Source organism: Malaclemys terrapin, chromosome 4 (genome assembly GCF_027887155.1).
Source record: "Malaclemys terrapin pileata isolate rMalTer1 chromosome 4, rMalTer1.hap1, whole genome shotgun sequence".
NCBI lineage: Eukaryota > Metazoa > Chordata > Testudines > Emydidae > Malaclemys > Malaclemys terrapin.
Window position 1 is genome coordinate 3,999,541 of NC_071508.1, and position 12,473 is coordinate 4,012,013.

Consider the following 12,473-nt stretch of genomic DNA (forward strand, 5'->3'; position numbering starts at 1 on the left):
CAGTGGTCAGCCCAGAGCACAGAGCCCTCTGACCCCTTTTCTGTCCCAGTTCAGGGAGCCTCCTGCTTCCAGCAGCCCACACTGAACAACTCCCCACCGGGCCTCTCTTCACTCCTTTGTTCAGTCCTCAGTCCCCAGAGCTGGCTGCCCCCTCCTTCCGCAGCGAGCCTGCACCCCAGCGCCCAGCACAGAAAGACCCCGGAGACCGTTGTGCCATCTCCCCACAGGGCCGGAGGGGCAGGGTGCCAAGTGGAGGCTGGTCAGATCTCCTTGGGGGGCTACCCAGGCTGCCTCCACCTTGGGGACACACGAAGGCAGACTTCCCAGTAGTTCCCAGGTGGCTGGAGCCCAGTGTTCCCCTCTCCCCACACCAACACCCCCCGTGGCCAGGTGCCAGTGCCCTGGCTTGACCCCTACCTCACCCCAGGTGCTGGTGCTCCTGCCTCTGCCCCAGATCAGGTATCTCCCTCCACCAGGACCCATGGTGGCTGGTAGGTGGGACGAGGCTGGGGCGGGAAGTTCTGCCTACTCCCCAGCCTCCAGCCCAATCTTGAGCACGGTGGTAGCATCTCCAGCCCCTCCTGTGGGTCCTGGTTCTGTCTCTGGCCCCCGGGTGTGTGCACACCCCTGGTGGTGGTGGTGGGGAGGACAACTGGGTCCTGCTCTCACCTCCACAACAGCAGTGGGGGTAGAAAACACTGGGGCAGGAGGAGAAACATAGATCCACTTTCCCCATATGTTCATTGCAGGGGCGATTGTTCCCCTCATTCTCCATGCCCTGCAGTGATTGCTACACCGAGCCCACTGAGCGAGTGACTGTGGCTCTAACCAGAATGAGCTGAGCTCCCCGCTTGGATCCATGCCACGTCCCTCAGGGCCTGTGCCCCATCATTTTCACCAGTGATAGTGACAGACGGATGCATACGTTTTCCACAGTGTCGCCATCTAGTGGCTGCGGTTCCCTGAGAGAGTCTAAAAGGAGATTTTCCATTAGCTCAGCAAGCAAGAGGCTGCATGAAAGCCCACACTCCCATTCCTGGTTCCTCCAGGTAGGCATGCAATTTAGCTCAGCTGGGAGAGGCTTGTGTGTCTTGGGTGTTTGAGGGTCCTCAGCCCCGCTCCCCAGGAGTGCGTGGAAAATTCAGCTCAGCTGGCAGAGCATTTAGTGTTGATCAACCAGGATTCTTCCCGTTCATCTGACTGTAAGGTCTGGCGTTCCCCCGGTGCTGGGTGCTGCACCCACACCCAGTGAGAAACACTGCCTGGCCCAAGACAGAGAAAGGGGGGAAAGAGGCACAGAGCGGGGATGTGATTTGCCCAAGGTCATGCAGCAGGAGCCCGAAATAGAATGCAGGTCTCGGGAATCCCAGTCCATTGGTCCACATGCAGCTAGAGTGGCTGGGACAGAGACCACAGACAGATTAGAACTACAGAGGGGCAGCACAGAGACTGAACAGACATAAACGCAGTCGATGCGTATAACTGGGCCGAATTTAGGTGGATTTTCACGGGAATGGCAAAAGATACAAGGGCCACCTCACCTCCCATTTTGCAAGCCCCTGTTCCAAAGCATGGGGGCCCCAGCACTTTTCAACAAAACAGCTGTAAGTTTATTTTTTTTAACATGGGCTAAACAATGTAAGAACAGAAGAACGATCATACTGGTTCAGACCCATGGTGCATCTAGCCCAGTAGCCTGTCTTCCAACAGTGGCCGATGCCAGATTCTTCATAGGGAATGAACAGAACAGAGCAATTATCAAGTGATCCATCCCCAGTCATCCGGTCCCAGCATCTGGCAGTCAGAGGTTTAGGGACACCCAGAGCATGGGGTTGCATCCTTGACCATCTTGGCTAATAGCCATTGATGGACTTATCCTCCATAGACTCATAGTGTAGCAAGGGGGCATGGCCTCCCTCCAAGATTGACAGGGAGGAACCACCATCTGCTTCCTAGTGGGCAGAGCCAGGAAGACCACACCTACCCTGCCGGAAGCGTGGGGGAGGGACAAGAAGTACAAAAGTCGGGCCCTGCAGCTCATTTGGGCTGGAGCTCCTGAGGGAGACAGATACGTCTCCCCCACTGAGGAGGACTTCTGTGACACCGAGGACTCGCCTGAGCTTCCAGCCACTGAGGAGCTGCAGGGCCTACCATTGGCCGTATATCCCAGTGAGATGGAGGATGACCCCGGGATCCAGGTACACCCCGAGGGGAGGGGAGGCAGTAGCCCAGGGACAGCTGACTGTAGTCTGGCTGCATTGCTGCCTGAACCCAGGTCAGCGTATTGTGGCTGGATTCCCTGCTGACCCAGTAGCAGAACACTCCACCACTGTTAGTGCCCTGGGCTGGGACCCAATGAAGTAGGGTAAGCCCAGGTCCCCCTATCCCCCTGCTGGGAACCCCACCACTGAGTGGCCGCCTCCCCACCTTAAGCCAGGAGGCCTGCATTTATCTGCTATCTGGCAGAGCCAGGATGTCAAAGTTCCTAGACTGATTACTGCTCTGCCCTGCCTGAGGGCCAGAGACCTTAGACATTTTGGTTCCCTGTCTTGCCTAAGGGCCTGGGCTCCCAGACTATTCACTATTCCGTCCTGCTTGAGGGCCAGAGCCCTAGATTGTTTGAGGCTTCCCCTGCCTGAGGGCTTCAGTCCCAGAGACTGATTACTGTCCAGCCCAGCTCAGAGGGCTCTGAGTGCCAGAGAAAGCTAATTTCTCCTTTTTCACACTGCCTTTCTAGGAACAGGACAACGAGGGGGCATGGCCTTTCTCCAAGATTGACAGGGAGGAACAGCCATGCACTCTTACACATCATAGAATCACAGGACTGGAAGGGACCTCGAGAGGTCATCTAGTCCAGTCCTCTGCACTCAAGGCAGGACTAAGTATTATCTAGACCAGGGGTAGACAACCTATGGCACGAATGCCGAAGGAGGCACGTGAGCTGATTTTCAGTGGCACTCACACTGCCAGGGTCCTGGCCACCAGTCCGGGGTCTCTGTATTTTAATTTAATTTTAAATGAAGTTTCTTAAACATTTTAAAAACCTTATTTACTTTACATACAACAATAGTTTAGTTATATATTATAGACTTATAGAAAGAGATCTTCTTAAAACGTTAAAATGTATTACTGGCACACAAAACCAGTGTTAAATTAGAGTGAACAAATGAAGACTCGGCACACCACTTCTGAAAGGTTGCCGACCCCTGATCTAGACCATTCCTGACGCATGTTTGTCAAACCTGCTCTTAAAAAGCTCCAATGATGGAGTTTCCACAACCTCCCTTGGCAATTTATTTCCGTGCTTAACCACCCCGACAGGAAGTTTTTGGTGATGTCCAATCTAAACCTCCCTTGCTGCATTTTAAGCCCATTGCTTCTTGTCCTATCCTCAGAGGTTAAGAAGAACAATTTTCTCCCGCCTCCTTGTAACAACCTTTTATGTACTTGAAAACTGTTATCATGTCCCCTCTGTCTTCTCTTTTCCAGACTAAACAAATCCAATTTTTTCAATCTTCCCTCATAGGTCATGTTCTCTTCTAGACCTTTAATAATTTTTGTTCCTCTTCTCTGGACTCTCTCCAATTTGTCCACATTGTTCCTGAAATGTGGTGCCCAGAACTGGACACAATACTCCGTCTGAGGCCTAATCCGCACAGAGTACAGTGGAAGAATGGGAACGGTTTTCCAACCAGTTTTGGACCCACCTTATAGTTGTTCCATCTAGGCTGTATTTCCCTAGTTTGTTTATGAGAAGGTCATGCGAGACAATATCAAAAGCCTTACGAAAGTCAAGATATACCACATCTACTGCTTCCCCCCATCCACAAGGTTTGTTACCCTGTCAAAGAAAAGCTATTAGGTTGGTTTGACATGATTTGTTCTTGACAAATTCATGCTGACTGTTACTTATCACCTTATTATCTTCTAGCTGTCTGCAAATTGATTGTTTAATTATTTGCTCCATTATCTTTCTGGGTACTGAAGTTAAGCTGACTAGTCTGTAATTCCCAGGGTTGTCCTTACTTCCCTTTTTTTTTATAGATTGGCACTACATTTGCCCTTTTCCAGTCCATGAACTTATCTAATTCTTTTTTTAATCCAGTTATACTTTTGGCCTTCACAACATCCCCTTGCAAGGAGTTCCACAGGTTGACTGTGCGTTGTGTGAAGAAATACTTCCTTATGTTTGTTTTAAACCTGCTGCTTATTCATTTCATCAGCTGACCCCTGGTTCTTGTGTTATGTGAAGGAGTAAATAACACTTCCCCATTTGCTTTCTCTGCACCATTCATGATTTTATAGACCTCTATCATATCCTCCCTTCATTGTTTCTTTTCTAAGCTGAACAGTCCCAGTCTTTTAAAACTCTCCTCAGATGGAAGCTATTTCATCCCCCTAATCATTTTTGTTGCCCTTCTCTATACCTTTTCCAGTTCTAACATATCTTTTTTGAAATGGGGTGACCAGAACTGTGTGCAGTGTTCAAGGTGCCGGTGTACCATGTATTTATATAATGATATTACGATATTTTCTTTCTTATTATCTCTCTCTTTCTGAATGGTTTCTAACATTCTGTTACTTTTTTGATTGCCACTGCACATTGAGTGAATGTTTTCAGAAAATTTTCCATGATGACGTCAAGATCTTTCTTGAGTGGCGACAGCTAATTTAGACCCCATCATTTTGTATGCACAGTTTGGATTATGTTTTCCACTGTGCATTACTTTGCATTTATCTATTTTGAATTTCATCTGCCATTTTGTTGCCCAGTCATCCAGTTTAGTGAGATCCTGGGACACTTTGTACCTCATAGCAGCATCCACCCGCCCATTCACCACTGTCATATAATTAGAATATGTTTCCTACAAAGGATGCCTTGTGATCTATCATTTTATCATTGTTGAACATGAATATCCTGTTGGATTATATGTGCTATTATTGCATGGGAAGTTATGAAGTTTTCACTATGCGTGTGTTACTGAAATATATTGTGAGGTTGGGATCACCCACAATCAGAATAGCCAGACATGCTGATGGCTCATTAAAGGAAATCCACTCTCCCAACAGCCAACCCAGAAGACTTCTTAGAGAGCGCACATAGACAATAGAGACTGCTTGACCAGTGGGGGTGGACCCTCATGTCAAAAGTATAGATCTTTCCAGTAAGCTGGATGAAACTATAAAAGAGGGGAAGTGATATCATCACTTGGCCTCACCGCCCCCTCATGGCACTGATGGCTAAATGCAAGTTACCTACACTCTAGAAAACATTAATATCGGCATTGAGTTAACACTAATTGGAAAAACTGAAAGGTTAAAAATGGTTCACAGATATAAAGAGATGTTTTCTAGCAACTCAGAGGAGGCACGCTTGCTAGATCACTAGACAGATCACTAGACAGAGCCACAAAGTGTTAAAATGTGCACCAAACTTTGCAAAAGCACCTGTGGGTAACAGTAAAATGTTTAGCAACGCTTGGGAGCTGAGTGGTCAAAACCCGAAGAGCACCTTGGGAACACCGCCTCTGCATTAGTCAGTGACTAACACTCCTGTAGTAAATTAAGGGGGGAAGTGTGACACTCTGTACCTCAAAGTAGCACCCTGGAATTTCCATATTCACCACTGGCCGGCTGGCCGGAGCAGCTGCAGTCCACAGCCCTGGCAGCTGGTGCCACTGGCCCCAGGCACCGCCCCTGCCAAGCAGCACCCCTCCCCAGATGCTCCTCCCCAGCAGCGGCCCCCTCACACACACCCAGCACCCCCCTCCCCGAGATTTAATCAGGGGTATTTTTAATATAAGTCATGGACAGGTCATGGGTCGTGACTTTTTGTTTATTGCTCCTGACTTCTCCATGACTTTTACTAAAAATACCCATGACTAAATTGTAACCTCACTCATGAACTATCAATAGAGAGGCTCCAGCCAATTATCCGCAGCTCTTCACCCTTTCACCCCAGAACTGTATCACGTTCCACTGGTCAGAAGCCTGGCCAGTGTAAACTCATTACTTAGTGCTCTACTCACTGGACAGGCGCCAGCCTTCCTAATCTGAGCTGAGATTCTCCAAGCACTTCAACCAAAACCACACTCTTTTAGATAAACTATAGAACAGACTTCTTAACTACAGAAAGATAGATTTTAAGTGATTATAGATAGGAGGCGAAGATATTAATGTTGGTTACCTAAGAAATAAAAATAAATTGGCAGTTTAAATTCTACCTTTAACAGACTAAGCAAGGTTTGAATAAGACTCTCACACCACTAGATGTTACAGGCAACTCACAGTTCTCAGTACTCAGACTGAACTCCCTACCAGCCTGGGACCAATCTCCCTAGTTCAAAGTCTTTATCTGCCAGACGGTCTTCCAGGTGTTGAGATCTCAGAGGAGCATGATCCCTTAATAAAGTGAATTTTTTGTTACACAAATGCAGTTTAACTTGCTTGACACCCCAGACAATGGCATAGATCGCTTTTTCAATGACAGCATAATTCTGGTCAGTGGGTGTGAAGGTAACTCTGGTAGACATTGTGAGATGTTCAGACACAATGATTATGGGGCCACAGATGCAACTTTCATGAGTTGTGCAAAACTATGTCCCCTCTCCGATCTAGTCCTCAATCGCTGGAGCTCGGCTAACACACGGCTCCACTCGCTCTCATAGCCCTCTGACCTTTCATAGAATCACAGAATATCAGGGTTGGAAGGGACCTCAGGAGGTCATCTAGTCCAACCCCCTGCTCAAAGCAGGACCAATCCCCAACTAAATCCTCCCAGCCAGGGCTTTGTCAAGCCTGACCTTAAAAACCTCTAAGGAAGGAGCTTCCACCACCTCCCTGGGTAACCCATTCCAGTGCTTCACCACCCTCCTAGTGAAATAGTGTTTCCTAATATCCAACTTAGACCGCCCCTCCTGCAACTTGAGACCATTACTCCTTGTTCTGTCATCTGCCACCACTGAGAACAGCCGAGCTCCATCCTCTTTGGAACCCCCCTTCAGGTAGTTGAAAGCAGCTATCAATCCCCCCTCACTCTTCTCTTCTGCAGACTAAACAATCCCAGTTCCCTCAGCCTCTCCTCATAAGTCATGTGCTCCAGACCCCTAATCATTTTCGTTGCCCTCCGCTGGACTCTTTCCAATTTTTCCACATCCTTCTTGCAGTGCGGGGCCCAAAACTGGACACAGTACTCCAGATGAGGCCTCACCAATGTCACTCACTTTCTCTAGCTCATCTGCACTTTGCAGAGCTCTTTGCATATCCCGCTCAGCTGTCCTTTGTCTGAGATGGGCAGCTGCTTATGTTTTCTTTTATCACCACAAACAGCTTTGGTTGGAGGGAAGTGCCACGACCACAACCGCGATGCTGCGGATGTGCAGCATCCAGGGTTTGGAAACGGCCTCATGCATGCACCAGATCTGCCTTTCTCGAGGGCAGATGAAAGGGAAGTTTAAATATAGAGATCAGTCCCCGGTGTTTGTAAGAAACGAGCAAGAGCTGGTGAGAGATAGAGACCGACGGGGAGAGAAATCGAGGCTGTAAGAAAAAGGGGCACCAGATATAAACTCTTTTTATACTAGATACAGCATCCGCTCCTGCCAAGCCTCACCTCAGAGGTAGCTGCATCTCAGTCCCAGGCATGGGATCCCTGTATAAACAGCCCCTCTCCCCCACTCCAGAGGTGGTTGCATCTCAGCACCAGGGGAGGGATCCTTATGAACAGCTGGAGATCTCAGTTCTGGGTGAAACATCCCTGTATGAACAGCCCCCACCCCAGAGGCGGCTGCATCTCAGTGCCAGGCAAGGATCCCTGTATAAACAGACCTCATGCTGCACCCCAGAGGTAGTAGCAACAGGTGGGAATTTTAAGGCAAAAGGTCTAGTGCAGAGAAGGCCAGAGAGAGAGAGATGTAGAAATAGACAGGGAAATGCAGAGAGTCCAGAACTCAGTGAGTCACCCTGGTTTATAACTTCTCCTATTATAATCTGGAACTCAGCCCGGGGCCCATGCACCCCACTGTTCCCAGAACCAAATCAGCACAGCGTGGGAGAAAGGGATGTAGTAAAAGCTCAGATTGAGTTTTATGGAAAGAGGATTTGACTCTTTCATATCCTCATGCCTGTCAACCTGCACAAGAACAAAGCACTTCCCAGGTTATGCATTTATACAGGGACCCCCTGCCCAGTGCTGAGATGTAGCTGTTTCTAGCATGGTGCACCATGGCCTATTGATACAGAGATCACTCAGCTAGCACTGAAATGCAGCTGCCTCTGGGGTGGGGCACAGGGACTGTTTATACAGGGATCCCCCACCCAGTGCTGAGATACAACTGGCTCAATTCAATAATTTTTTGTTGATACACCAGGCTATAGAATGGCTACCAAAGTGTAAACAGACAGAGAGAAGCTCAAGAGTTGTGTTGTGTTGTGTGTGTGTGTGTGTTTTCTGGACTCTTGTGTGTGAGTCTTGTCCCCTCCCCAGGGCGGGTCTCTCTCTCCCTTCGCAAGGCACCAATCTCTATTCTCTTTCCTCTGCACTCAGCTGCCTCCTCGGCAGTGCCCTCAAACCTCCCGGGACACCGGTCCCAGCAGTCAGCCCACCTCCAGCTTCCCCCCGTACCCAGCCCAGGATGGACCCCTTGCATCTGCTCATTTACCTGGGCACAGGTGAGTTGCCAGCCTGTGAGGTGGGGAAAAGCTGGGGCCCTGCGTGCACCTGCTCATTGCCTAACCTTCGAGAAGGGGAAGGGGAGCAGCTGGGCTCTCAGGACTCCTGGGTTCTGCCCCCAGCTCTGGGAGGGGAGTGAGGATACAGCGGGGAGCTCAGAACAGTCCCACAGCCAGGAGGGGCTGGCCCCTCAGCCCCCAGCAGTGGCCCCTTCTCCATGGGGAAAACTGTAATATGTGGCTGTTTGACCCCTGCAGTGCTGGCACCAAGCTGTGGATTCAGTGTGGATGTGGAGGGACCCATCACCTTCCAGGAGGCAGCCAGGGGGTTCGGGGAGAGCGTGGTGCAGTTCGGGAGTGCCAGAGCCGGGGGGTAAGGACCAAACACAGGCTCAGAGCCCTACAGTTATGTGCCTCATATCCACCCCTGAGGGGCCCATCTGGCTGGGCTGCCCTGCCTGGTCCCCTCCACCCAGGGGTGACGGGACGTCCCCTGAGCTGCTCTCTCCCCCACAGGCTGATCGTCGGGGCCCCGCTGCAGACGGGAAACGTGAATGAAACCGGCAAAGTCTACAAGTGTGACCCGGGCTCCAGACACTGCCAGGAGATCCCCATCCAGAGTAGGGGCACCCTGTGCTGTGGGGTGCAGTGGGTTAGCACAGGGGGTCTGGGAACTAGGACGCCTGGGTTCCATCCCCAAGTCTCAGAGGGGAGTAGGGTCTAGCGGGTGAGAGCAGGGGAGGCTGGGAATCAGGACTCCTGGGTTCTAATTTCCATGCAACAATTTGCCATCACTTCCCCGCAGTGTGTGTGTGTGTGTGTGGGGGGGATGCACAAGGCAGAGGGGGTGTGAAATGACTCAGAGATATGCAGGACTAAACATATCCAGTGACAAGGTTTCTCACCCTGGTGTTGGCGTGTTTCTCCTCTCAGGGCCCCCCAATGCCGTGAACATGTCCCTCGGATTGTCTCTGGCTGCCCGGGGCTCCAATCTTCTGGTAGGTACCGCCCCTTGGGGTGTGGAAGCGGCGCGGTCTGTGGGTTGTACCCAGGGGGTTGGGTCAGTCTCTGCCCCTGTCCCCCGGAATTCCACGGGATTCTCCTCCCGCCAGCAATGGGAGCGGGATGAAATGTCAGCACCGTGACATCATAGGCCCTGACTGACTGTGCACCCACCACATGCCAGATGGGTAATGTTAGCACAGGACTTGAGTGCCTGTGTGCTGCTGTCACCAGGAGGCTCACGGCTGGGTGACACCGAGGGGCGTGGGGGGGAGGGGGAGATGGGATGATATCACAGGAGGGGGTGATCTTCCCACAACAAGAGCTATGTGCACTAATGGCAAGTAGAGGGTGGTCACCGGATGATGTCACCAGATGATGTCACCATGGAACACAGCATTGTTACCATGGTGTGGAATGATTGACAATGCATGTGTAGCCTGGTGCTAACCACTAGAATGACTGGACCATGGCCTTGTGCAGAAGATGGTAACTAGATAACAATGGTGTGACTACAGCGAGGGTGTGATGTTTGTCTGGGGGATGGTGGGACCCAGAATAGTGCACTGAAACAGCAGGGAGGAGGAGAACATCGCCATGGAGATAGTGACTGAGACGTGATGTTGTGAGGGATGGGGGTAACCGGGTAACATCGCCATGGGGACAGTGACTGTGCGATGACATTGTGAAGGGTGGGGGTAATTGGGCGATGTCACTCTGGGGACAGTGACTGGGCATGGCCATAGCAGGGAGCGTGGTAACTAGGTGATGTCTCCCATCCTCTCTCTGGGAGGCAGGTGCTGGGTCCTGGAGTCCTGTTTGCCCCATGGAGTCCCTGCCCCGGCGGGGCCTTTCCCTGCATATCCATGGGGGGAGCAGACTCCCCTCACCCCCAGTGCTCTTCTGAGGGGGCACCCAGTGATCCCGTCCCTCTCTCGTGCCCCAGGTGTGCGGCCCCACGGTGCATCGGGTCTGCGGGGAGAACATGTACATCAATGGCTACTGCTTCCTCCTGGACCAGAGCCTCCAGCAGCGCCGGCGCATCCCGGACACCCTGGCAGGTATGAGGCAGCCCGGGAGCGGCACCAAGGGGCCACCCATGGGGGGGGAACTGGGCTAGATGGACTTTTTGATCTGATCTAGCTCTTTCCACGGAGTTTTCTCCATGTTTGTGGAGTTGAGTCAGGACGTACTTCATTCCTGTCCCTGTCAGAGTGCCCCAGACATGCCACAGACATAGCGCTCCTCATCGACGGCTCGGGCAGCATCGCACGTCAGGATTTTACAAAGATGAAAAGGTTTCTCTCTGAGATCATGAAGCGTTTCCGCAGCATCGACACGCAGGTAACGGGCAGAGGCTGAACCCTGACTACTTACCCTGCCCCCTGCAGTCAGTGCTGACCCCAATGCCCTAGTGCGGTGCTAGGGGGCGCTGTGCTGCAGGGAGCAGCAATGGATTTTGCATCCAAAACCAGGAATAAATTCCTGTAGAACCAGCTACATCCTGACCGCCTGCCCCAGCCCTTAACTGAGTCTGATTCCTGCTTTTCTTACCCTCCACCCCTGGGGTTGTTTTTCTCTTTTCTCCCGTCTCCTGCAGTTCGCTCTCATGCAGTACTCAGATGAATTTAAACAGCACTTCGACTTCTCACAGTACAGAAGGAGCAGGAACCCCGATCGCCTTGTCACGTCGGTCGAGCAGCTCAGGGGAACGACGCACACAGCCAGCGCCATCAGGAAAGTGGTGTAGGTATTGCCCTACTCCCCGTGCTGACTCCACAGGGAATGGGCTGCAAGGACATACAAGCTAAGGGACAGGGACTCAAGACTCCTGGGTTCTATCCCCAACTGTGGGAGGGGATTGGGGACCAGTAGGTTAAAGCAGGGGGAGATGCTGGGAGCCAGGAATCTGGGGTTCTATTGCCAGCTCTGAGCCTCTGTTGCTTTAAGCAAGTCACGTCCACGCCCTGTGCCTCAGTTTCCCCTTCCGTAAAATGGGGACATGACAGTGACCTCCTTCGTAAAGGACTTTGAGATCTGCAATGCCAAAGCAGTGGACGAGCACTAGGTGTTATTACATATCAATAACCATCCCATGCATTCCCCACCCGCCTTTTCCAGGCGGGAGCTGTTCACCTCTAGGAAAGGAGCTCGGGATGAGACAACCAAGATTCTCATTGTGATCACAGATGGGGAGAAAACTGAAGACCCACTTTCTTATTCAGACGTCATACCTGAGGCTGAGAGAGCTGGAATCATCCGCTACGCCATCGGGGTGAGCTGCGACGGTGCGGAGAACTAGTATGGATCTGAGCCCGTGTCCAGGTTCCCATCAGATAAGGGAGAAGAACTGACCCCCTGGGTTGTAACTGGGTGAACATGTGACATTAGAGGAGAGCTGGAGCTCCTCTATTGTTAAGGTTGATAGGAGTTTTCTAGTTACAGGTCAGGTTTTCTAACTGCCCTATGGTCCACGTGCTGACTCAGATTGTTTTTGAAATGTGTTATGCCTCATGAGGATGCAGGTTAGGATTAGTGGTCCAAATTTGGGGTTACTTGAGAAAGGGGTTCCTGAGATACAGCCCCCCAGTTAAACAGCAAAATCACCAGTTCTTTTCTGCACACACCTGAAGCTCAAAAAGAGGCTCTGAACTTCCCCAAACTGATCTCAGTCACTTGACGTTTATCTCTGCTAGTGCACGGCCCCCACTGCCCCTCTGGGGGAGAAGTATTCAAAAGATTATTAATCTTAGACACTGGATGCCTAGAATGGCACATGCCAAACTGCTGAGCCAAAGAGA

General features: G+C 51.2%; 1 protein-coding gene across 1 annotated transcript in view; it reads left to right on the forward strand.

The window, feature by feature from the left end:
- The first annotated feature begins 2,153 nt into the window (after positions 1-2,153).
- LOC128836843 (integrin alpha-D-like) overlaps positions 2,154-12,473 on the forward strand; it is a 52,515-nt gene continuing 42,195 nt past the window's right edge. The window contains exons 1-9 of the mRNA XM_054027508.1: positions 2,154-2,198; positions 8,546-8,670; positions 8,929-9,043; positions 9,187-9,290; positions 9,604-9,668; positions 10,619-10,733; positions 10,886-11,016; positions 11,273-11,418; positions 11,794-11,947. Of these exons, the coding sequence (XP_053883483.1) occupies positions 2,182-2,198; positions 8,546-8,670; positions 8,929-9,043; positions 9,187-9,290; positions 9,604-9,668; positions 10,619-10,733; positions 10,886-11,016; positions 11,273-11,418; positions 11,794-11,947 (972 nt within the window). The 5' untranslated portion in view covers positions 2,154-2,181. The remainder of the gene's footprint in view (positions 2,199-8,545; positions 8,671-8,928; positions 9,044-9,186; positions 9,291-9,603; positions 9,669-10,618; positions 10,734-10,885; positions 11,017-11,272; positions 11,419-11,793; positions 11,948-12,473) is intronic.